The following is a 25,202-nucleotide window of genomic DNA, read 5'->3' as shown; positions in this document are numbered from 1 at the left end:
AGAAGGACATGAAACTGTGCACGCGGAGCTAGACAAGGATGTAGGATCTCAGCCATCAAGCTATACAGCAATTATATATAAGATGATAATAATAAAATGACAACTTTATTTTTGTATTTCGCCTCCATCTCCCCAACGGGACTCGGAGCGGATTACATGGGGACAAGCCCGATCAATATCATAGAATATAATCGCACTAAAATACATACATAAGATATAATTAGTTGTAATAAATTCAAAGTCCAAACAATTCAGCATCTGTATTTTTTATTGTTTAGATCACTAACAACATAAAAACTTTTTTTAAAGGTGGTTTTTGTTCCTAAATAAGCATCCTAGCCTTTATAATCAAGTACATGATGATGAACTTTTTAAATATAAAAGACAAGGTCCTATCTCTAAAAAGTTGTCTAAAACTGATGAGTCAAATAATAGGCAGTAATCAACTGGTATACGAGTCCTATCTTTTCCATCACCGCAGCATTCAGAGAAGTCAGGTCAACTTGCTCTTCAGTGCTGAATGTACAAAGCACAAGATAACCATCCACAGGATTCATTTCACCATACTGTAAAGTACAGAGACATATCAGCCATGAGCAAAGGATCAAAATCCACCACAGTTCCAGAGGGAAGTATACAAATCCCAGAAGCTACAGACAGATTGGACAAATTAAGTCAGCTTACTCACTCTTCCTTTCTTTCCAGTCAGTTCTATTTACATCACCCTTCTAAGAGTAAAATGCTTCAGAAACATGCATTTCGAATCCTTACAGTAAAATGCATCCATGTCAACCTTAAAGAGATTCCACCATCAAAATGTGTATTTGCATAAATGAAATTGTCAGTGGCAGCAATTCTGATAGTCACATACATTATCAATTTCTTAATATGCAACCTGATTGCCAACGCATATCTTTCTCCCTTTTGCATTAAGTCAAGAATCAAGAACTCATACTGTCACTTGACTAAATATTCAGTTTCCCTTATCCAAGAAGATGATACTGCTTCTATGTTCATAAAGCAATAGATTAAGAATTCAAGCCAAGGGAAGTGTCTTAACTAGGGAGGGTATATAGGGAATAATGTATTTTTTAAAACCTAACAGTACCCAAACAACGTTTTGAAATGTAAGGCAAAAAACAATGTTAGCAGCCAAACAAGGAAGCAAAAATTGACACTTTCTGCCCCCTGCAGTTTAAACTGATATCTGGATTTTTAAGATACAAGACCTAGAAAGAAAAAAGGAAGATGGATACCTGAAAATCAAATGACACAATGCCTATATAATTCATTGAATAGTACATAGAAATACAGGCTTTTCCAGGGTTTCATTTCTTTTAGACCACAACAGTTTAAGTTACTGGTTTTATATTATAAGCTCTTCATAATATCACTAGTATGAACTGACCAGAGGGTGGCATGTATGCATTCCTTCAGTTTCTGAGTGCAGGCCTATGATTTCAGGCCTCTGTAATTCATTTTTTCTTTCAATTTTTGCATTAAAATTATGTTTTATTACGACAGATAACAAAGAATCATCTCCTAAATCACATCTACATTGTCCAGTATGAACTTGTAGAAGGAAACAGTGAATCGTCAAGATGCTACTACCAAAAATGCTTGTTTTTTTCCCCCTACTCTTAATCACCCATGATGAAACTGATGTCAAGAATACATATCATCTTAGCTGAGAGCAAAAGTCGATTTCTTTTAATGGTTCAGACTCTCAAATCAGTATTGTTTTAATTTTTATAACAAAGTAAAACTGAAAATAAAGACTGAAAATAAATATTGCTAAACGTTGAATAGACTGCTGGAAACATAAAACATTAAGAATCCCATTTTTTCATCTCTTGATTGAACATCCAAATAACTTCCACAATGACGATTGTCAACAAACATAGCAAGACATTTAAACTCTCTTTTGAACTACCATAAAGGGTACATGGGCTGTTAGCTCTCAGTCCTGAATGGAATTATCTGGATCTACTCATGCAGCAGAATGAGGTGGAAAGGAGATTGCTAGCCTTGAGACCGCAGGCAGGCTATCACATTCATGAATTCCCTCTACATCAGAAGACCTAGACACAGCAGAGAAAGTCTGAGCAAAGACCCCTCCCCCTATTATGCTCATTTTCCATCAACAGGAAAGGCTTTTTGTGATGAGGAATCGTTCAAAAATGCTGCCCCATGCCTGCAGTCTAAAGGAGCACAGACCACTCTGTTATCCCTCCACATTCTACTGCATGTGAAGATCAAGGTTTAGTAATCTGCAGATCTTTTAGGACTCCAATAGGTGGATAGGAATGGCTCACTGCCAAAATTTTAAAACTCGCAAACAACTGAACGCTAGGCAGAAAAACACATAGTCATGGCAGTTTGGATAAGCAGGCAAATACCTCACAGCCTTACTAACATCAAAAGAAAGGCCTGTCTCACAGAATATCACCTGATGTATAACGGTGACTGCATAATCTTCTCAAGGCCCTTTTCATAGGTTTATAGACTCTTGGGAAAATTGCAAGGACCACGTAATCTAATCCTGTGCCATGCACAAATATGGAATCACAGGACAACACTCCTGAAAGATGCCCATCCAATCCCGGTTTAAAGACCTCCAAAGACAGAGCCCACCCCACCCTACTCCAGACGCAGTATATGCCACTATCCATGTACTGGCAATGTTTCTCAAAGAAATCACTACATTTTGCTGACCTACAAATGTTACACAAACACATCAGAATCCTAAATTATTCACTCCTAGTACCAACATCACGATACTGACCCCTACCATGAAACAAAACCTTGAATATGTGCATCTATATTAGTGTAGTCATTGGAACTTTTAAAAAATTGAATATATTGCTTCCCAATTTATGGGCCTGGCTTTCATAAATGTTCATGCATGACATTGTAGATAAGGCCCGCTCCAAACAAAAAACAGTATCATGGGAAAGGAAGAGGAAGAAGCATGTAAGAAATTGTTAGAAAACATGTAAGGCGGAGGGAAATGTATACAGCATATAACGGTCAATCAAACAAAAGCACTTTACTATGCACCTTTAATGTGATTTTCCTTATTGTCTACACAAGCTAGACAATAAGGTAGTAAACATAACTGAAACACCTCCTAATGAATTGCTTAATATATTTTTTTTTCCTTCCTGCTGAGGTCTCTGCTCTCCTGTATGACGCATATGATGCAAAAGGAGGAGTGGGGAAACTGCTCAACAGAAATTGTTCGCAGACCCATTTCCAGCTATTGTGATGTTGGAGGCATGATTTATTTCCTTTGCCTGCCAGTCCAGCCTTCTCCCGCATCCTTTCCCTCAACCGCTGGACAACCATCTGACCCCATCCCCCTCCAAACCATCCCAATAACTCAACCCAAGAGAACCACCCACTGGAGGGGAAAGACAGGCTCCAGCTCCTCACCCCTTCCTTCTATAAACATACAAATATTGATCTTTCTCTGCCCTGATCAGGCCTGAAATAAACTCCCTCTTCCAACGCCAAAGCCAACCCCGTCCCCTGCACAAAAGCAGGCCGGAGGTGTCATTTGCCCAGGGAAAGCCCTGGGTCCTCCCAAATCTCTCTCCCTCCTGCTTATCCCTCCTCCTCCTCTCCCCCCCCCCCTTGCTCTGCAGTTGTCTGATTCCGGGAAAGCCTCCCTCCTTCCCAATACCTACAGCAGCACCAGGAAGAGGAGGAAAAGGAAGAGGAGAGGACACCTCCCCTTCCTCATCCATCTCTTTAAAAAAACACACACCTCTCGGAAAAGGCCCCTCTGGGGGACTGGAAACCCCTTCCCACTCCCATTCCCTTCCCAACAGAAGCAGAAACAGGATGGAAAGGAGGAGGAATCTCTTCTGTCTCTGAAAGCAACCTTTTCACCCCAAAAGGTCCCCTGGAAGACTGGAAATCTCTTCCCATTTCCCTTCAACGCCTACAGGAGCATGAAGAGGAGGAGGAAAAGGAAGAGGAGCCTCCTCTGTTATCTTTTACCCCACCCTTCCTCTCAAGAGGGACTGGATATCCCTTCTTCTCACTCTCCTTCCCTCCTCCATCACTGAAGCCCCTCTTCTCTCGGACAAGAGGACCCCTGGGGAGGCTGGAAACCCCTTCCCACCATCTACAGCAGAGGAAAGAGGAAGGGGAGTCTCCTCTATCAGTTCATCCTCCTCCCTGGAAAAAAAACCCCCTCCTGAGGGACTGGAAACCCCTGGAAGAGGAGGAAGAAGATGAAGGGGTGGGGTCCTTTTCCTCTTCCATTTCTTCAACCCCCTCCCCTAAACAAAAGACCCCCTGGAAACCCCTTCCCACTTCCATCCTCTACCAAACACCTACAAGAGGAGGAGGAGGAGGAGGATGAAGAAGAGGGGGTCTCTTCTCCCCCCTTCTCCTCCTCCATCTCTTACATTCTAAACTTAAAGGACACTAGAAACCCCTTCCCACTTCCATTCTCTCCCAAATTACTACAGAAGGAGGAAGATGAAGGGGTGGGGGGTCCTGGGGGTCTCCAAAGGGAGGCCTATTTGGAAACAGGGTGGAGGAGGAGGCGGAATCCTGCCCCACCCCCACCCCCAACCCAAGCAGGGGTTGGGGAGGGAAGGAGAGAGGCACTGCCTGTCTGGGCCCTACTTTGGGGGTGGAGGAAGAAAAGGCTATGCCTGTGTGTATATGTAAAGCCTATGCTGGGTGGGGTTACACTCCCCCTGAAAATACAGCTTTGCAGCTTGGAGTTCTCCTGGATTCATCGCTGAGCCCGGAATCCCATGTTCCAGCAGTGGCCAGGGCAGATTTTGCACAATTAAAACTCCTGCGCCCATACATTGAGAAGCCAGACTTGGCCATGGTGGTCCACGCTGTTGTTACATCTCGAATAGGCTACTCCAACACGCTCTACGTGGGGCTGCCTTTGAAGATTGTTCAGAAGCTTCAAGTAGTCCAACGGGGAGCAGCCAGATTTCTCATTGGAAACATACAATTCTCCTGCTGCATCAGCTCCATTGGCTACCAGTCTGCTACCGAGCAGAATTCAAAGTGCTGGCTTTTGCCTATAAAGCCCTAAAGGGTTCCGGCCCAGCTTACCTGTCCGAACGTATCTTCCCCTATGAACCAGCTCGGACATTAAGATCTTTTGGGGAGGCCCTGCTCTCAGTCACACCTTCTGCACAGGTGCATCTGGTGGGGACGAGGGGCAGGGCCTTCTCAGTGGTGGGCCCTCAACAGTGGAAGTCCCTTCGTAGCGAAATCAGATTCGCTCCCTGCTTCCTTCCTGGCCTTTAGGATGAAAGTTAAAACCTGGGTATGGAACCAAGCGTTTGGAGAGTAGTGCAGGGCAACATGCAGCCATGAAGTGAATGGAATGTAACACAATAATAATAATAACTTCATTTATATCCTGCCACTATCTCCCACAAGGGACTCAGGGCGGTTTACAGAACAGCACATGACAATACAACGATCAGTGGCTAGACTGCTTACAGGGGCAGGATATAGGGAAAGAACTACTCTGCTCCTGAAGCAGCTACACTGGCTCCTGAAGCTATACTGGCTCCCAGTTTGTTTCTGGGTGCAATTTAGGCTGCTAGTGCTAGCCTATAAAGTCCTAAACGGTTCGGGCCCAGCCTACTTGAAGGACCACATCTCCTCCTACCAGCCCACACGAGCCCTGAGATCATCAGGAGGGGCCCTTCTCTCAGTCCCACCACCGTCACAAGTGCAGTTGGTGGGAACGAGAGAGAGAGAAAGCCTTCCCTTCTTGGTGGTGGCCCCGCAGCTCTGGCCAGTAACAAAGGTGCAAGCGGCCCCCTCGTTACAGGCCTTTTGCTCACAAGTAAAAAACTTTCTGTGGAATCAGGCCTTTCCCGATAACCTGTAATAGACAATGACCAGGCAGCTATTGATAAGGCACATCACTGGACTTGGCAATGTTTACACGGCCTAAAGAAGTGGAGCTTCTAGGATCTTTAGTACAATGTTTTTATGAATAACCTCAGTGGCCTGAGGCCCAAGGAATTTTAATGGTACATGTCATATTTATTAAGCTTGTTGTATATGGCTTATGCAATGTGCTATTTGATTACCCGTTTCATTTGGGGTTATGGTGTTGCACTTCTTGTGTCATGTACATTTTTGTTGTTTTAATCACTGTTCACCACTTTGAATCCCACCCATGGGAGAAAAACAGGATAAAAATAAATAATAATAGGAACGTTTATGGATTATGATTTCGGGTCTATGTGCAATGTTTAACTGCTTATTTCATGTATTTATATAATAATATTTTATGATTTTAATGCATACTGTATTTGTATCTTTTTATGTTGAATACAGCATTGAATATAGCCAATTCGGAAGCCACTCTGAGTCCCTTCTGGGGTTGAGATGGAGCAGGTTAAAAATGCAGTAAGTAAATAAATAAAGTGTGTGTATATGTAAAGGAAGATGCCTGTGTGTTTGTGTAAAGGATGACGCCTCTGTGTGTCTGTGTATGTAAAGAATGGTGCCTGTATGTGTGTGTTACTATGTATTACTTACCTCACTTTATTTATGCATTTTTGTTGTTGTTGTTATTATTATTATTAGGCTTTCAACACAGGGTGCATGCACCCAATAATAATAATAATAATAATCATCATCATCATCTATAATAATATAATAATATGTATTACCCACCTCTTTATGGTTTCAAAATTATTATTATTATTATCACTACTATTACAAGGCTTTCAACAGTGTCTGAATGTAAAGGAAGGTGCCTGTGTGTATGTATGTATGTTAAGGGAATATGCCTGTGTGTGTATATGTGTGAGTGTATGTATGTATGTATGTATGTAAAGGAAGATGCCTGTGTGTGTGTGTGTTTATGTATATAAAGGAAGATGCCTGTGTGGTGTTATCATTATGTATTACACACCTCACTTTATGGATACAATACAAAGGGTGCATGCTCCCAATAATAATAATGATGATGATAATAATAATAACAATATATTACTATATAATAATACAGTAATATGTATTACCCACCTCTCTTTATGATTATTACAAGGCCTTCTACAGTGTCTGTGTGTAAAGGAAGATGCCTGTGTTTGTGTATATGTATGTGTATGTGTGTATGTATGTAAAGGAAGAAGCCTGTGTGTGTGTTTATGTACATAAAGGAAGAAGGCTGTGTTTGTGTATATGTATGTGTGTGTATATATGTAAAAGGAAGATGCCTGTGTTTGTGTATATGTATGTGTGTGTGTATGTAAAGGAAGAAGCCTGTGTTTGTGTATATGTATGTGTATGTGTGTATGTATGTAAAGGAAGAAGCCTGTGTGTGTGTTTATGTACATAAAGGAAGAAGCCTATGTTTGTGTATATGTATGTGTGTGTATATATGTAAACGGAAGATGCCTGTGTTTGTGTATATGTATGTGTATGTATGTAAAGGAAGAAGCCTGTGTTTGTGTATATATATGTGTATGTGTGTATGTATGTAAAGGAAGAAGCCTGTGTGTGTGTTTATGTACATAAAGGAAGAAGCCTGTGTGTGTATATATATATGTGTATGTGTATGTAAAGGAGGAAGCCTGTGTGTGTGTTTATGTACATAAAGGAAGATGCCTGTGTTTGTGTATATGTATGTGTGTGTATATATGTAAAAGGAAGATGCCTGTGTTTGTGTATATGTATGTGTGTGTATATATGTAAACGGAAGATGCCTGTGTGTGTGTATATATATGTGTATGTGTATGTAAAGGAGGAAGCCTGTGTGTGTGTTTATGTACATAAAGGAAGAAGCCTGTGTTTGTGTATATGTATGTGTGTGTGTATATATGTAAACGGAAGATGCCTGTGTTTGTGTATATATATGTGTATGTGTGTATGTACATAAAGGAAGAAGCCTGTGTGTGTGTGTATATATGTGTATGTGTATGTAAAGGAGGAAGCCTGTGTATGTGTTTATGTACATAAAGGAAGATGCCTGTGTTTGTGTATATGTATGTGTGTGTATATATGTAAAAGGAAGATGCCTGTGTTTGTGTATATGTATGTGTGTGTATATATGTAAACGGAAGATGCCTGTGTGTGTGTATATATATGTGTATGTGTATGTAAAGGAGGAAGCCTGTGTGTGTGTTTATGTACATAAAGGAAGAAGCCTGTGTTTGTGTATATGTATGTGTGTGTGTATATATGTAAACGGAAGATGCCTGTGTTTGTGTATATATATGTGTATGTGTGTATGTACATAAAGGAAGAAGCCTGTGTGTGTGTGTATATATGTGTATGTGTATGTAAAGGAGGAAGCCTGTGTGTGTGTTTATGTACATAAAGGAAGATGCCTGTGTTTGTGTATATGTATGTGTGTGTATATATGTAAAAGGAAGAAGCCTGTGTATGTGTATGTGTATGTATATGTAAAAGGCTGACGCCTGTGTGCGTGCGTGCGTGTGTGTGTGTGCTGGGCTCACCTTCCTCTTCCTGGCCTCGGCGGACCCGCTCCAGACGAAGCACTGGTAGATGACGCGCAGGTTCTGCTTCCAGTTCTCCACCTTGAAGCCGGTCACATGGCAGCACCCGGCGGCCGGCGGACTCATGTCCGGGGGCCCGGAGACATCAACCCTCCCTCGGCCCCCGCCCCGCCGCCACGAGCGAGGAGGGGGCTGGGGCCGGGGCCGGAACCGGGCGGGGAGGGAGGGAGGCGGAGGCCCTCCGTCAGTCCCTCTTCAGCCGGGGCCTGGTCCGCCTCCGCCGCAGTGAGGAGCGCCCCTGAGGGAGGAGGAGGAGAAGCACAGCAGCAGGAGCGGCGGCGGCGGCGGCGCCTTCCTCCTCCTCCTCCTCCTCCTCTTCCGCCTCCTCCTTTCCTTCCTTCCTTCCTTCCTTCCTTCCTTCCTTCCTTCCTTCTCCTCCTCAGCCCCAATCCGGAACAAAGCGGCGGCAGTGGCGACGGGGGCGCCTTCTACCTCATGGAGGCCGCCGCTGCCGAGGGGTGTGTTCGCCTCCGCCGCCTCCGCTCTCTTCAGGCGCCGCTGTCTCTTTAAATCTCCACACCTCCTCCGCTAGCCCCCCTCCGCGCTCGATGGCACCGTCCGCCTCAGCCAGGCCCGCACAGGCGGCGCGGACCAGTCCACCCACGGAATAGGGGGGTCTTCCACGGGGAGGTGGTAATAATAATAATAAAAAAAATAACACCAGAGAGGAAGCGTCGCCTACGCTGCTTTCAACACCCCTTCTGCGCTGAATGGCACCGTCCGCCTCAGCCCGGAGCACATACGCGGCACGAACCAAGTCACCCAAGGAATAGGGGTGTATTGAGTGGAAAAGGGAGGGGGATTATTAAAAAAAAAAAGAACCAAAAGGGAAACCGTATTGGTGCGCCGCCGACACTGCGTACCGCCCTCTCTTGCTTGCCATTGGTGGAAGCCGCTGCCCCTCAAAAGGAATCCGAAATGAAAGGAGGGGGAGATAATAAAAAAAACAACCACGCCTACGACGGAGGCGCTATTGGTGCATCTCCGACGGAGTCCCGCCCTCTCCTATTTCCCATTGGTGGAACCCGCTGCCCCTCAAAAAGAGACAAAAAAACCACAGCCGTTCCCTCTCCCCCGTTGATTGACAAAGGGAGTTAAGGAAAAGGGCGGGGGGAGGAGAAGCGTGTTGTGATTGGAGGAACCGGCTGCCGCTCTCGCGTCATGAGGGTAGGAAGCGGCGCTGATTGGTCAGCTTGAAAGATGTCACACGGAGGACGGCCTCTGAATCCATTGGAAGTGGGAGGGGCGAATCGGTGCTGCTGTCATATCCGCTTTTCTCTGCAGCTACTTGGTTACCCTAGTGATAGATGGACTATGATATAGACTGGGATATTAAAGGAGAAATAGATCTGTATATATATATATATTTACAGTATAGAGATCTATTAAAACACGTATGTGTATATACATGTGTGTACATATATATATACACATGTGTATATACATATATGTATATATACATATGTATATATATAGATCTATCACATACGTATATATATATATATAATGTATATACACACACACATATATGTGTACACATACATATATGTGTATACATACATGTATATATCAAAATACTTGGATCTAGTTTCCATGATCGTTAATTATATATATTTATGTATATGTATGTGTGATCTAAGGATTTTAAAGTATTTTCTTTAATTCAAGGTAAACAAAATTAAAAAGAAAGTAATAATACATTTTAAAAAGGAAAAAAAGTGATATGCAATGGATTATCTAACCAACACAAGCGAAAAAAAATTAGAAATCAATTATAATAATAAATGATAGTTGCTAGATAAATGCAGTTTCTGGTTGCTCGAGAGTTATTACGAAAAACCGGCATAACTAATGCGATCTATATTAAGCTACAAGTGGTGTCGAACTGCGTTAATTTGACAGTGTAGTGGGTGAAGTGCCTAAATGTGTGTTTACATGTGTATTTTATGAATGTTTTAATGTAACTTAATTTTAAATTGAATTGAAATGTTATTGTAATTGTTTGTATGTGTGTTTCATACTTGTAAGCCGTCCTGAGTCCCCTTATTGGGTGAGAAGGGCTGGGAAGAAATACAGTAGAGTCTCACTTATCCAACACTCGCTTATCCATCGCATTTTTGTAGTCAGTGTTTTCAATACATTGTGATATTTTGGGGCTAAATTCATAAATACAGTAATTACTACATAGCATTACTGCGTATTGAACGACTTTTTCTGTCAAATTTGTTGTATAACGTGATGTTTTGGTGCTTCATTTGTAAAATCATAACCTAATTTGATGTTTCATAGGCTTCTCCTTAATCTCTCCTTATTATCCAACATATTCACTTATCCAACGTTCTGCCGGCCCGTTTATGTTGGATAAGTGAGACTCTACTGTAACTTAATTTTAAATTGAATTGAAATCTTTATTTATTTATTTATTTATTTATTTATTATTTAAACTTATATGCCGCCACTCCCCTCGGGCATATAAGTTTAAATAATAAATGAATGAATGAATGAATGAATGAATGAATGAATAATTTAAATTGTAATTGTTTATATGTGTGTTTCATACTTGTAAGCCGCCCTGAATCCCCTTATTGGGTGAGAAGGGCTGGGAAGAAATACTGCCATAAATAAATAAAATAAATAAATAAGGTATACCTCACAACCTATGAGGATGCCTGCCACAGATGTGGGTGAAACGTCAGGAGAGAATGCTTCTGGAGCATGGCCAGACAGTCCGAAAGATTCCCAGGAAAGACAATAGATATCAATGGGAGAGCTTGGCAGGGAAAAGAGCCACCAGTGGGTAACCCAATGCGCCTTAATTCCCGGCATTTAAATCATTAACTTTCAGGGTTTTCCCGACGGCTGAAGAGAGCCGGGGTTTGTGCCGCACGAGCCCATTAAGGCCTGGCTAATGCACGGTTGGATTTCATTGCCTGCCATTGAGCACATGGCTCCGCGGCCTTTGGGGACCACAGCCATTCATTCCGGCAAGGCTCTCCAGGCATCTGAGCAGCCGCAAAGCAGACTCCAAAAAGCCCCTGTGAAAGTTCTTGGAAATATCTCCCAATTATGCCTTTCAGGCACATTTGGAGCCTTATTTTTTTTAAAAAAAGAAAATGTTGTTAAAATGGGTTGCTGTGAGTTTTCCAGTCTGTCTGGCCATGTTCCAGAAGCATTCTCTCCTGACATCTCACCCACATCTATTTATTTTTTTTTTTTTATTTATTATTCAAACTTATATTAAGGTTAAATGCATTCATTTCACATGTGTCCTTATCTAATGCCACTTGGTGAACCTTGAAACATACTGAAATTTGATAATCCTTCCAAATTCAAGCTTTTTTAAATTCGTACGTTGTTCTGCTTTTGCTTTTATACTGTTGTGTCCGGGCATGGCCCCATGTAAGCCGCCCCGAGTCCCTTCGGGGAGATGGGGCGGGGTATAAGAATAAAGTTGTTGTTGTTATTATTATTATTTATTATTATTATTATTATTATTATTATTATTATTATTATTATTATTATTATTATATGCCGCCACTCCCCTAGGGCTCAGGGTGGCTTACAAGAACAGGCTAAAACCTAACAATTTAAAAATGTCTTAAAAACATCTTAAAAACATATTTTAAAAACATCAATAACAGGAATCAAAAGCCTGCCGAAACAGGTGTTGGCAGACATCCTCGGAGGTTGAGAGGTCCGTTGGGAACTCTTTATCTGTGGAATGATGCCCAGGGTGGGAGAAAGAACTCTTGTCTGTTGGAGGCAAGTGGGAATGTTGCCATTGGCCACCTTGGTTAGCACTTAATAGCCTTGCAGCTTCAAACCCTGGCTGCTTTCTGCCTGAGGGAATCCTTTGTTGGGAGGTGTGGCATGCCCAGGGTGGGAGAAAGAACTCTTGTCTGCTGGAGGCAATCATCATCATCATCATTTTATTTTTGTACCCCGCCTCCATCTCTCTGAGGGGACTCGGGGCGGCTTACAAATACGAAACGAACATACAATAACATCACCTGCTGAAAAACACGCGAATGAAATTTAAAAGAAAAAAAATGGCAGAAAGTAAAATCACAATCATTAATAGAACACAAGTTAAAACCCAGCAATAAAGTCATAAAAATGAACTGGTCAAAAGTGCGTTAAGTAAGTCTTGTAAACATGAGGAAGTTAAAAGTGCTATAAGTATGAATGTTGCCATTGGCCACCTTGGTTAGCACTGAATGGCCTTGCAGCTTCAAATCCTGGCTGCTCCCTGCCTGGGGGAATCCTTTGTTGGGAGGTGTTAGCTAGCCCGGATTGTTTCCTGTCTGGAATTCCCCTTTTTTTCCAGTGTTATTGAAGTTTGCCCATGCCTGGTGTAAACTCATATAATCCAGTTCAATCTGCATTCTGAAACTGAATTATTTTATATTATTATGATTATTATGTCTCTTTATACCCCGCTTTATCTCTCCTGAAGGAGACTCAAAGTGGCTTACAATTAAACGTATGACTGCATACTTTAAAATATACAAATATGCAAACATTAAAACAAAATTAAACCTAACAGTATTAAAATTCAGTTAAAATCCATGAAAAGTTAAAAAATAAGGCCTATGTTTCTGAGAATGATTTGTGTCGAGCTTCCCTTTCTGGGTAATGTATTTCTTTAGCTTTAGCTTATTTAAAAATCCTTTCTTTGGGCCAGAGATGAAAATGCCTGGGTTGCTGTGAGTTTTCTGGGCCTTATGGCCATGTTCCAGAACCTGACGCTTCGCCCACATCCGTGGCAGATGTCCTCTAAGGTTGTGAAGCATCTCTGCCACTGATGTGGGCAAAACGTCAGGAGGGGGTGCTTCTGGAACATGGCCATACAGCCCAAAAAAACCTCACAGCAACCCAGTAATCGTGGCCATGAAAGCCTTCAACAACACAATGAAAATGTCAGGGTTGTTGTATGTTTTCCGGACTGTATGGCCATATTCTAGAAGTATTCTCTCCTGACGTTTCACCCACATCTATGGCAGGCATCCTCAGAGGTTGTGAGGTATGGAGAAACTAAGCAATGAGAATGTCCTTTTTTATTTTAGCAGAACAGATCTATGCCTTCCAATGAGTGAAGCTTACCTGGGAGAAAAACGCACCCTAAAACCATTGCTCAAGCTTTTGAAAGAGGAGGGAAGGGCTGCGAAAGGCAAAGGGACCGTGACCTTGAGGAGGCATGATGCGCTGCCTGAATTCCAAAGCAGATGCGAGAGCATGAGCTGCTGCTTCAAACACAAAAGGAAAGAGGCAAGGATTGCTTAAGCTGCGTTTCTTTAAATGTTTAAATATAGATGTATCAAAAGAGGGGTGTTCATGTATGAGATCTGTTTCCTTGCAAGATGGGAAGGGAGGCACTGCCTTGATGCGTTGCTTTGCCAAGCAGGAGCCTTCCAAGAGTGGGCTGCATCCCATGACACCTGCCTCGTGTGCCCACCCGCCATATGCGGCCCCAAAGCCCTTCCTTGGCAGGGATGGAGGGACGGAGGAGGCGGACAAGGGAGTGGGACACGGCTGATGGGAACCAGCCGGCAGAGCTGCAGCCCCACCAGACGTGGACCAAAAGCACCACCTAACGGAGGAAGCGCATAGTGTTCCCCTCTCTCTCTCTCTGCTTCTTGGCTACGGGAAAAGAGGCAGATCATTGTCTCGTCGTAGCCTTTCATGGCTGGATTCACTGGGCTAGTCTAAGTTTCCCATGTTCCAGAAGCATTCTCTCCTGACATTTCAGCCACACCTATGGCAGGCATCCTCAGAGGTGCCAATCAAGCGGTCCGATGGCAACATTTCCACTTTATTTATTTTATTTATTTATTTCCAATATTTCTATCCCGCCCTTCTCACCTGAAGGGACTCAGGGCGGCGTACAATTGGCAACAATTCGATGCCGACACATCATTAAAAACAACATATAAAAATATATTACAACCAATTAAATATAGTATAAAATATAAAACATATGCTTAAAATCCGTTCGTCCAGTATCCTCTTACTTTATTCATATAACAGTCTGGGTTGTCTTTCTCCTTTATTCATTAAAAGCCTGGGCACATAGCCATGTTTTTAAGCCTTTTCTAAAACTCAAAAGGGTTGGGGCTTGCCGTATATCTCTGGGGAGGGTGTTCCACAGCCGGGGAGCCACCAATAGACAAGAATTCTTTTTCCCACCCTGGACATCATTCCACTTGCTGAGTTAACAACAGACCTCACAACCTCTGAGGATGCCTGCCTTAGATGTGGGCAAAACGTCAGGAGAGAATGCTTCAGGAACATGGCCAGACAGCCGGGAAAACTCACAGCAGCCCCAATTACATATTCACTGAAAAACCAGAGCAAAATGTGTTGCAGGTTGTCCCAAGTTTTGGCAGTTTAATCAACTATTTCAATATTTTTATGATTGAAACAATTAGGAAATGACATTTATAACCCAGGAACAACCAATGTGTTAAGTAGTGTTATAAATGTGATTTAAACTCAAAGTCGGTGCTCGGTGAGCAAGCGGCCATATGGAGCATCCAGCTGGGGAAAACGCCTGGGGCTCAAGGCTGGGTTTGAACTTTGCAGGGCTGGCAGATGCAGGGATGCTGGTGTCCGTTCGGCAATGCACGACTACGACGGGATTAGGACAGGTTTCTGAATAGCTGGAAACCCTTGGCAGATCTTTTTCTTTTTGCATAAAGAAGAAGAAAAGGACTACTCAGAGAAGCCATTGAAATCCACAAGAAGCACGTGGACAATTTCAACAGAAAGGAGGAAACCATCAAAATGAACACAATCTGGTTACCAGCATTAAACGAATTCTAAAATCAGGGCAGTAAATAAAAAGCAACACTAAGAAAACAGGAATTCCAAACAGGAAACAATCAAGGCCAGCTAACACTGGCAGGAAGCACCAGGCTTTGAAGCTGCAAGGTTATTCAATGCTAATCAAGCTTGCCAGTTGTAACATTCACACTTTACTCCAGCAGACAACAGTTTTCTCTCCCACCCTGGACATTATTCCAGAGATATATAAACCCCACTTGCCTATTTCTAGCGGACCTCACAACCTCTGAGGATGCCTGCCAGAGATGTGGGTGAAAGGTCAGGAGAGAATGCTTCTGGATCATGGCCAGACAACCCGGAAAATTCACAGCAGCCCACTATGGGTCCTGTGAGGGAGAAAAGCAGAATATAAATAAAGATTTATTGTTGTTGTTGTTATTATTATTATTATTATTAAATTTATATCCTGCCCTTCTCACCCTGAAGGGGACTCAGCGCAGCTTACAAGTTGTATGTACATACAATATATATTGTATGTACATACAATATATATATGATTTACGGCTACAGCACGAGGATTTTGGAGGAATGGATTTTAATCATAAGTTTTTATATTTTTTATATTGTTTTAATTGTTTTATTGGTTTTTTATAGCTGTTTTAATTATGTATAGGCATCGAATTGTTGCCAATTTTGTACGCCGCCCTGAGTCCCTTCGGGTGAGAAGGGCGGGATATAAATGTTGGAAATAAATAAATAAATAAATAAATTATTAGCATAGCACAATATAAGCATTATATACTACTACAGTGTACTATACCACTATTACTGCAATATTAGAAGTAATATTATATGTAATACATAATATAGAATTATTATTATATTGTATTATAATTAGTATTATATTGTATTTGATTATATTATCAATATATGTACATACAATATATTATATTATCCGCATAGCAGAATATAAGCATTATATATTACTATATTGTACTATACCACTGTTACTGCAATATTATATTACATGTAATATATGATGTAGTTATAACAGTTTATTAATATTACTATATTGTATTACATTATAATATTATTATCAATATTATATGTATATACAATATATTATACTATTAGTATAGCATAATGTTAGTATTATATATTATTATATTGTTATTTTGAAACAGGAGACATGGTGGAATGGTGTCTTCCTGCCCCCCCCCCCTTATTCACTTTGGCCCAGATAATAATAATAATAATAATAATAATAATAATAATAATAATAATAATAATAATAATGACCGATAATTATTAGTTAATTCAGTCTGTATGTATCTTATATTATCAGTTTATATTTCTTCAGTGGCTATTACAGGAGTGTACCAAGGCCTCCAGTCTTTCAATAAACCAGTTGGTTTTAAAAACTTATCCTTCATTGTGAGTCCATCCAGATTACAGAATTATAGCGCCATCGTAACTGCCATCGTTCCACTCTGGGATTTGCAGTTTGCAGAAGGGCTACTGAGCCGGAACTAAAACTGACGAGCCGTGTTTCCCGACGGAGTCTAAATAGCGCAGCACACCACCTTCCAAACACACCCTTTGGTCGGATGCTGTCATGCCAAGGCGTTCTCCGCCTCCTATTGGCCAGTGCCCTGCGAGCCCCGCCTCCATGCTGGATCGCCGCGTTTTCATTGGAGGAGGCGGGAGGCGAGCGAGCCGAGGCGCTTCCGGGTTTGGCATGGTGACTGTGATTGCCAGGTAATGAGTGGAAGTGGGAGGCTTTTAGGGGAAGGGATCGCGTGGGGGAGGATGGGACCTAGAGTTGGGCGGGTGGGGGGCAGCAGGGGGTTGGGGTAGATCTGCAATGGGTGGACTCCAACTCCCAGCATTCCTCGCAGCCTCAGGCCCGACCAAGGCCTCATGAAGTCATCCCTTTGACACCTGGGCCTACTTGGGCCTTCCCTTCAGGTGTTTTGGACTCCAACTCCCAGCATTCCTCACAGCCTCAGGCCCGACCATGGACTCATGAAGTCATCCCTTTGACACCTGGGCCTACTTGGGCCTTCCCTTCAGGTGTTTTGGACTCCAACTCCCAGCATTCCTCACAGCCTCAGGCCCGACCATGGACTCATGAAGTCATCCCTTTGACACCTGGGCCTACTTGGGCCTTCCCTTCAGGTGTTTTGGACTCCAACTCCCAGCATTCCTCACAGCCTCAGGCCCGACCATGGACTCATGAAGTCATCCCTTTGACACCTGGGCCTACTTGGGCTCTCGACCCAGGTGTTTTGGACTCCAACTCCCAGCATTCCTCACAGCCTCAGGCCCGACCATGGACTCATGAAGTCATCCCTTTGACACCTGGGCCTACTTGGGCTCTCGTCCCAGCTGTTTTGGACTCCAACTCCCAGCATTCCTCACAGCCTCAGGCCCGACCATGGACTCATGAAGTCATCTCTTTGACACCTGGGCCTACTTGGGCTCTCGTCCCAGGTGTTTTGGACTCCAACTCCCAGCATTCCTCACAGCCTCAGGCCCCTTCCTTTTCCCCCTCAGCCGCTTAAGCGGCTGAGGGGGAAAAGGAAAGGGCCTGAGGCTGTGAGGAATGCTGGGAGTTGGAGTCCAAAACACCCGGGACGAGGGCCCAAGCTTGCCCAGGCCTGGCTTAAGCTGAAAATCAAATCAGAGCCATAAATTCTGTTGGAGTGCAATTCCCATTATCCCCAGTTCCGCATGGCAGATAACCAAAAGTGATGGGAGATGTTGTCCAGTAACATTTGGGTGAAAACTAAAGAGCACCGACCGCAATGTCAACACGTTATAGTTGTCCCCAGGGATCCACAGATTCGTCTGCATAAATCTTTGATTCTGCAACAGATAATGAAAAACCCATTCAAAGCTCCCTGCTTGAGCGGTGATGGCATGATCATCAGCATAGATGAAACTCCCTGTCCCTTCTGGCAGTGGCTGGCCGTTTGTGTAAATGTTGAACATTGATGGAGCAAGCACACTCCCCGGAGGCAGGCCGCTCTTCTGTTTGAGCTCTGAGTCTGACCTGGGAAGGAATCCCACTGGAGTATGGCAGCACACCAAAATACAGTAGAGTCTCGCTTATCCAGCACAATTACCGAGCACAATTCAAAGTGCTGGCTTTAGCCTATAAAGCGCTAAACGGTTCCGGCCCAGCTTACCTGTCCGAACGTGTCTCCCGCTATGTCCCATCACGGAATTTGAGATCCTCCTGGGAGGCCCTGTTCTCGGTCCCGCCAGCCTCACAGGTGCGGCTGGCGGGGATGAGGGACAGGGCCTTTTCAGTGGCGGCCCCCCGCCTATGGAACGCCCTCCCAAACGAAATTAGGGAAGCTCCCTCCCTCCTGTCCTTCCGAAAAAGAACAAAAACGTGGTTATGGGAGCAGGCATTTGAGCATGAGTAACAGCAGAATTGCAATATGAATATATGACTCATTGGCAGACCCCCACCTGGACATGAAAAATGCGCCTGAAATGTATATTTAGATGTATAATTATGCTGGTTTTTAATTTATATTTTAATTTTTATTGTAATTTTTAATCTTGGATGACTTTTAATCTGATGTAAACTGTGTTTCTGATGTATATTGTAAGCCGCCCTGAGTCCCCTGATGGGTGAGAAGGGCGGGGTAGAAATGATGTAATAAATAATAAAATAATAAATTATCCAACATCCGCTTATCCAATGTTCTGTATTATCTAACACAAGTTGCCTTTTAGTAGTCAATGTTTTTGTAGTCAATTTTTCAATACATTGCGAAGTTTTGATGCTAAATTCGTAAATACAGTAATCACTACATAGTAATTACAGTAGAGTCTCACTTATCCAACGTAAACGGGCCGACAGAACGTTGGATAAGCAAATATGTTGGATAATAAGGAGAGATTAAGGAAAAGCCTATTAAACATCAAATTAGGTTATGATTTTACAAATTAAGCACCAGAACACCATGTTATACAACAAATTTGACAAAAAAGTAGTTCAATACACAGTAATGCTATGTAGTAATGACTGTATTTACGAATTTAGCACCAAAATATCATGATATATTGAAAACATTGACTACAAAAATGCGTTGGATAATCCAGAACGTTGGATAAGCGAGTGTTGGGTAAGTGAGACTCTACTGTACTGTGTATTGAACTGCTTTTCCTTAATCCCTCCTTATTATCCAACATATTTGCTTATCCAACATTCAACCGGCCCGCTTATGTTGAATAAGCGAGACTCTACTGTACCTGGGAGTTATTCTGGACCGTGCTCTGACTTACAAGATATTTTCCAACTCCCGATATCTTTTCATCAAACCCAATTTTATGGTCTTTCCTAAATATATCCTATAATTGATGATAACAAAACCAATCAAATCCTAACTTTCTCGCACCTTCGTAAGCAGCTTGTTTTCTTTCCTCTCCTAAAGCTATAATACGGAAAACTGAGCATGGTTCACTTGACAATACACATTGGCAATCACCGGGGTGATGCAGTGTGGAGTAGAAATGGCTTTGTTGCATGAATGGCAGTGCCGGTATTTCCTCCTAACATGCTGCTGATTGAACCTTTTCCCTGTAGAAGAACTGAGCCTCTAAAAGCAATGAGATGGAGCTCCTTGACCTGGCACCATGGTTAGCCGAGGCAAACCTTTCTCCTGAAGTCTGTGGTAAGGCATTTTCTCTGAGTGCGGACCCCGAGGCTTGTATCACTTGGGCCCAGCCATTGAAAAGGTGGTCTATCACTCCCCCTTCCCTTTCTGTGCATGTAGCTGCCTTCTGCTTTAACTGGAGTTTGTCTCATAGTTGTGACTAGCGAATTTACCTGGTGCTGCATAGGTATGCATTCCCTGAATACAGGATTCTGCAAAGAACTCAATTATTATCTGGGTTTCCCATTAGCCCTGGCCTGCCTAGCCAGTGATAGGCAATGATGGGAGATGTAGTCCAGCAACATTGCCAGGTGAAGAGGGCACTTGCTGTGCCATATATTCCATGCAAATGCTGCTTAGAGAACCGAAAAGAGAAAGAGCTCCAGAGTAGGTTTTAACAGATAGCTGGCAGAAGAAGCAAGTTTTCTTTGGCTCCAAATGTTGGCTCCCCACTTGCTGTGTGCGCTCTGCCTTGGTTGTTTACAAATGCCTGTTGCATTTGGGTTGGTGTGCTGTTTCTTGAAGTGTGGTTGATGTGTCTGAGACCTGCTATATTTCAGGGTTGTTTTGAACAGAGCAACCTGTAGCCCCCAGAACAGGGCTGGGAGGTATTTGCAAAGATAAATGCTGTATTTTCTTGCATAAAGCTGCACCCCTATTTTCAGGTAATCAAAATGGTGTTTTAGTATTCCTGCCAGGGCCACTGCCCCCAACTACAGGCAGAGTATACTCCAGGCATGGGCAAACATCGTCCCTCCAGGAGTTTGGACTTCGACTCCCACAATTCCTGGCCTCAGGCCCCTTCTTTTCCCCCTTAAGCAGCAGGGTGAGTTGTTGCTCCTTCTCCAGATGTTCTCTCAAGACCTGGCTGAAGGAGTTGCTGTTCATTGCTAGGCCCTGGTTCTACTGCTGAGCCTTCTACTATCGGTTCCTCCTCCAAACTCTCCCTGACCATTCCTTGCCTAGTGTCCCCCTTATCTCACCTGATCACCCTTGACCCCTTGAAGCTACAGGGCCTTACTTGGCTTCCAGTCAAGTGAAGTCATATAGACGGATTACTTTTTCACCACGTAATATTCGCACTCCTTTTTTTGGACCTGGGACTGTCTCCATAGGAAACGGATGTTCCTGCAGAAGGGAAGGCCAGAACGTGTTGCAACAGCCTCTCGTGTTCCTAGTCATCTCGCCTTGGGCTGTGATTACGGAGCACAGGTGTTAACGTTAGGCGGAGCCGGATTCGGCACCTGGAAAGCCACAATGTTCTCGCTCCCCTCCCTCTGAAAAACCACAGGCCTCTGGACCCTGAGGTGCATGAGTAACATTTTCTGACATTTCCAAAGCCAGGAAAGAACTGCAGAGGCGTTCCGTTGGATAACATTTTACTCCCACCTAAAATCTAACCCCAAAGTGATAAAGCTTGCAAAAGATGTTAGTTTTTATCCCGAGAGGATAAACTGTGCAACGTACCCAATGTGTGCAAATTTACTCCATGTACCGCAGGTGCAGGATTTCATATTTTCCCCTTCCATGTTTTTTCTCTCCCTAAAGCAGCCTTGGGCAAACTTGGACTTTCCTTCCAGGTGTTTTGTACTCCAACTCCCACCATTCCTAACAGCCTCAGGCCCCTTCCTTTTCCCCCTCAGCCGCTTCAAAGCCTGGTTTTGATGCATGTCTTTGCATTAGGATATTGGTTGTCGAAGGCGTTCATGGCCAGAACCACTGGGTTGCTGTGTGTTTTCCGGGCTGTATGGCCATGTTCTGGGCTCTCTGGTGGATCCATTTGAGAGGTGGCGCAAGGCAGCATTGTCCAAGTGCTCAGTGAGAGTTGGTGGCAAGTTGTCTTACCCAAGTCGCTTCCTTGGACTCTTGTCCAAGGCAAAAACAGAAACGGGAAATGCTGCTAAGCTGGAAAACAACACGCAGAAACAGTGCAAGGGTTGGAAGTTTGCAAATGCCGGGTGTGACGTTCTCCTGCTTTGCTTCCTTCTCACACATCCAGGAGGAGCAGCCACAAAGCCCGGCTCATGGGTCTCCCCTCCGCGGCCGTTCTTCCGCTGCTGTTTGGCAGCCTGGGCCTCTATGGCGTCTTCTGGCTGCTGCGGCGAATGCGGGCGAAGGCCTACCTCAAGGACGCGGTGGTGGTGATCACGGGAGCAACGTCCGGACTCGGGAAAGGTACATCTGCCTCAGAGACGTTTGTCACAGCACAGGAGGAGCAAGTCACGTGTTTTTTCTTCCTACATTATGATTGTGTCTGTTTCTTCCCTGGCTCTTTCCTTCTTGCTCAGAGTGTGCCAAAACTTTCCATGCCGCTGGCTCGAAACTGGTACTGTGTGGCCGGAATGGGGAGAGGCTTCGGGACCTTCTCCGGGAACTCTCTGCCACCGCCGACCCCACAAAGAACGTAAGTCAACTTCATCCTCGGGCAGTTTAACTGCAAACACTATTTATTAGGACTGTGCAGCTTCGGAGGTCCGTTTTGCAATTTGAAGATTGGTATGATCTGGTTATTAGGAACACATGGAATGGCAAATTTCCATCCTTGCCTTGTTCGCGCCTCCGAACTGCCCAATAAAATACATAACAGGGAACAAAAACAGACACAGCGTAATGCTTCCAGGCCAATTCTGCGGCAGTGCAGCTTCCGGTGTGATTGACTCCCATCCCTCTCCCTTTACCAGCCTCATCAGCATCACACGGTGGTCTTTGACCTCTCGGACATCAAGGCGGTAGTGAGTGCCGCGGAGGAGATCCTGAAGTGTGTGGATCACGTGGACATCTTGATCAACAACGCTGGGATCAGTTACCGAGGCTCCATCGCGGAGACGGTGATAGAGGTCGACAGGAAAGTGATGGAGACCAACTACTTTGGCCCCATTGCCTTGACCAAAGGTAAGGTTTAGTGCAGGCATGGGCCAGCTTTGGCCCTGCTCCAGGTGTTTGGGAATTCAATTCCCACAGTGGCCGGGCGTCCAACGTGCATCTCCTTGGATGCAACCAAGGGCCGCTTCTCATGGCACCGTTCTCATCCTCTCTCTAGCTCTTCTGCCTTCCATGATCAGGAGGAGGAAAGGCCACGTTGTCGCCATCAGCAGCGTTCAAGGGAAATTCGGGCTTCCATTCCGGTCCGCATGTAAGTACTTTCTTTGCAAGCACCACAACGAATTCAGGAATGACACTTTCCTCCTATTATGGGCTTTGGAAGTTTCAGCATTCAGGAAAAGTGCCACCAACTCAGTATTGTCCCAGAGGTAAGAGATCAGGATTGGGACCTGAAAGTACAGTATAGACATTCCAGGATTCCATAATTCTGAGCAGAACAGGGGTTTGTGGCCATGCCAGCAATAAGTGGAGAGAAAAAAATAATATTTTCACTGCCAACTAAGTCCTTGACGAGGACTACAAACTTGCAGAAATGATTGAGTTCCAAGTAGTTCAGCAACCGAGCCTCTCCCTCTTTGGTCTTCCAGATGCAGCCTCCAAGCATGCCTTCCAGGCCTTTTTCGACTGCTTAAGAGCAGAAGTGGAGCAGTACGGTGTGGTGGTGACCGTGGTGAGCCCCGGCTACATCCAGACCAACCTGTCGCTGAATGCCATCACCGCAGATGGATCTCAGTATGGAGGTGAGCAGTGTGCTGCCTTTGCAATATATTTCTGAACTGTGTATGCCTGACTAGCTCTTAACCCAGGCAATCAAATCTGATGTGAACATCTTATCTTCGCAGACGGCAGCCTAGAGGCTCAGGATTGGGGTTTTAATTTTCTAATCTGTTTGCATGCTCAAGTTTAGGCAATGCAGTAAAACTCTGCTGACAACTGATAAGGACTCTGCAGTGTATAGGTTATTTTTTCCTGGCTTGCCTCTGAGACAATCAGCATATTTAGGGAGGGCATGATTGGAATGAGAGAACTATAAATCACACATCTATTTGACAGAGGTGCCTCATGGATTTACCTTTTGGGACAGCAGCTCTTAAAATCCCCCAGCTGGGTAAACCATTCTGGGCAAGGCGCATTTTCTGGTCCCCGTACGTGCCTGTGGTTCAAGACGCTCCCTTGTTTCTCCTTCTTTCAGTGATGGACAAGGCCACGGCCAGAGGCAAGGCGGCAGCAGAGGTGGCGCAGGTGGTGCTCGATGCGGTGGGAGAGAAGAGGAAGGAGGTGGTGGTGGCGGGTTTTCTGCCTTCTTTGGTGGTCTACCTCCGAACGCTGTGCCCCAGGCTCTTCTTCGCCATCATGGCCTCCCGGGCCCAGAAGGAGAGAAAAGCCAAGGCTTCCTAGCCCCAGACCACGGACCGTGAGCAGAAGAGGCCAGACCGAAGGCGTGCAGGGCTGCGTGTGCAGGAAGCATGGACACTCGCATTTATCTCTTCCCTGAAGAGCTGTATCCCGTTGGATACCAGCATGAGATCTGAAGATTAGCCGTTGTCCTCCTGAAAAGGGGTTCTTCTCAACGTCAAGAAACCCAAAGGGAGCTCTGTGCGCTAAACTAAAACATCAGCTGCACTTCCAACACGTTTCCACTCATTCATGCTGGGCTTTCTTTGGAAGAGTGTGTAAATAACAGCTCGATATTTTTACATGTCTCTTAATGTCATTGCATTTAAGGGTTGGGTGGGAGTAAAGTGCAGGCTCTCTGTTGCCTTTCCTACCAGCATCTCTACCTGGAAATGTCTCCCGTCATGCATGTGTGCCCACCGCACTTCTACATGTTATGCAGCGATCATGAACAGGAGAGCTATCAGCATCCCAAGCCTTTGTGAACAGTATGTTCAACCGCGTCAGAATATGACTGGCTTACTGCTCGGTAGATTTTCTACTAGAGGTCAGAGAAAGGAGCAGCCATACATTGTAATTGCAAGACTAGTTGTGAAATGGAAGGCAGCTTTACAGCCAATCCTGACTTGCTAATTAAAATGGGCAACATTAACAAGAATGTTTTCTCTGTGTGTGCTACCATCAATTGGTGTTGGGTGACCATCATGCAAGAAGTCACACAACTTGTGCCTGGTTTGCCATTTGCATAAGTATCTATGAGCCCTAAGGTAAAGGTTTTCCTCTGACAGAAGTCCAGCCGTGTCCGACTCTGGGGGTGGGTGGGTGCCCATCTCCATTGCTAAGCCAAGGAGCCAGCTTTGTCCGTAGACACCTCCAAGGTCATGTGGCCACTGGCATGACTGCATGCAGCGCCAATGTTACCTTTCCATCAGAGTGGTAC

General features: G+C 44.2%; 2 protein-coding genes across 8 annotated transcripts in view; one reads left to right on the top strand and one right to left on the bottom strand.

The window, feature by feature from the left end:
- The window catches only part of usp22 (ubiquitin specific peptidase 22), a 55,966-nt gene extending 47,069 nt beyond the window's left edge, over positions 1–8,897 (bottom strand). For 2 of the 4 annotated variants that reach the window (XM_003226515.3, XM_003226516.3), the window contains exon 1: positions 8,469–8,894. In XM_003226515.3, the coding sequence (XP_003226563.1) occupies positions 8,469–8,594 (126 nt within the window). In that variant the 5' untranslated portion in view covers positions 8,595–8,894. Of the gene's footprint in view, positions 1–8,468 lie in introns of all 4 variants that reach the window. The other 2 variants (XM_008119369.2, XM_008119368.2) reach the window with 2 other exon arrangements.
- Positions 8,898–16,911: 8,014 nt separating this feature from the next.
- dhrs7b (dehydrogenase/reductase 7B) lies at positions 16,912–24,920 on the top strand. 4 transcript variants are annotated; one of them, XM_008119371.2, is made up of 8 exons: positions 17,013–17,069; positions 19,915–20,002; positions 21,984–22,159; positions 22,273–22,388; positions 22,666–22,876; positions 23,025–23,117; positions 23,455–23,607; positions 24,060–24,920. In XM_008119371.2, exons 3-8 carry the CDS (start codon positions 22,009–22,011, stop codon positions 24,263–24,265), a joined length of 930 nt encoding a protein of 309 aa, XP_008117578.1. In that variant the 5' UTR covers positions 17,013–17,069; positions 19,915–20,002; positions 21,984–22,008; the 3' UTR covers positions 24,266–24,920. The 4 variants fall into 4 exon arrangements, with proteins under 4 accessions (XP_003226576.3, XP_008117578.1, XP_062820242.1 ...); XM_003226528.4 differs by lacking the exon at positions 19,915–20,002 and having other exon boundaries at positions 16,912–17,069; XM_062964172.1 differs by having other exon boundaries at positions 17,021–17,069; positions 19,915–22,159.
- The last annotated feature ends 282 nt before the right edge of the window (positions 24,921–25,202 follow it).

This window comes from Anolis carolinensis, unplaced genomic scaffold (genome assembly GCF_035594765.1).
Source record: "Anolis carolinensis isolate JA03-04 unplaced genomic scaffold, rAnoCar3.1.pri scaffold_13, whole genome shotgun sequence".
NCBI classification, from domain to species: domain Eukaryota; kingdom Metazoa; phylum Chordata; class Lepidosauria; order Squamata; family Dactyloidae; genus Anolis; species Anolis carolinensis.
The sequence above is the reverse complement of the archived record's forward strand: the minus strand, read 5'-3'. Positions and strand labels throughout refer to the sequence as shown.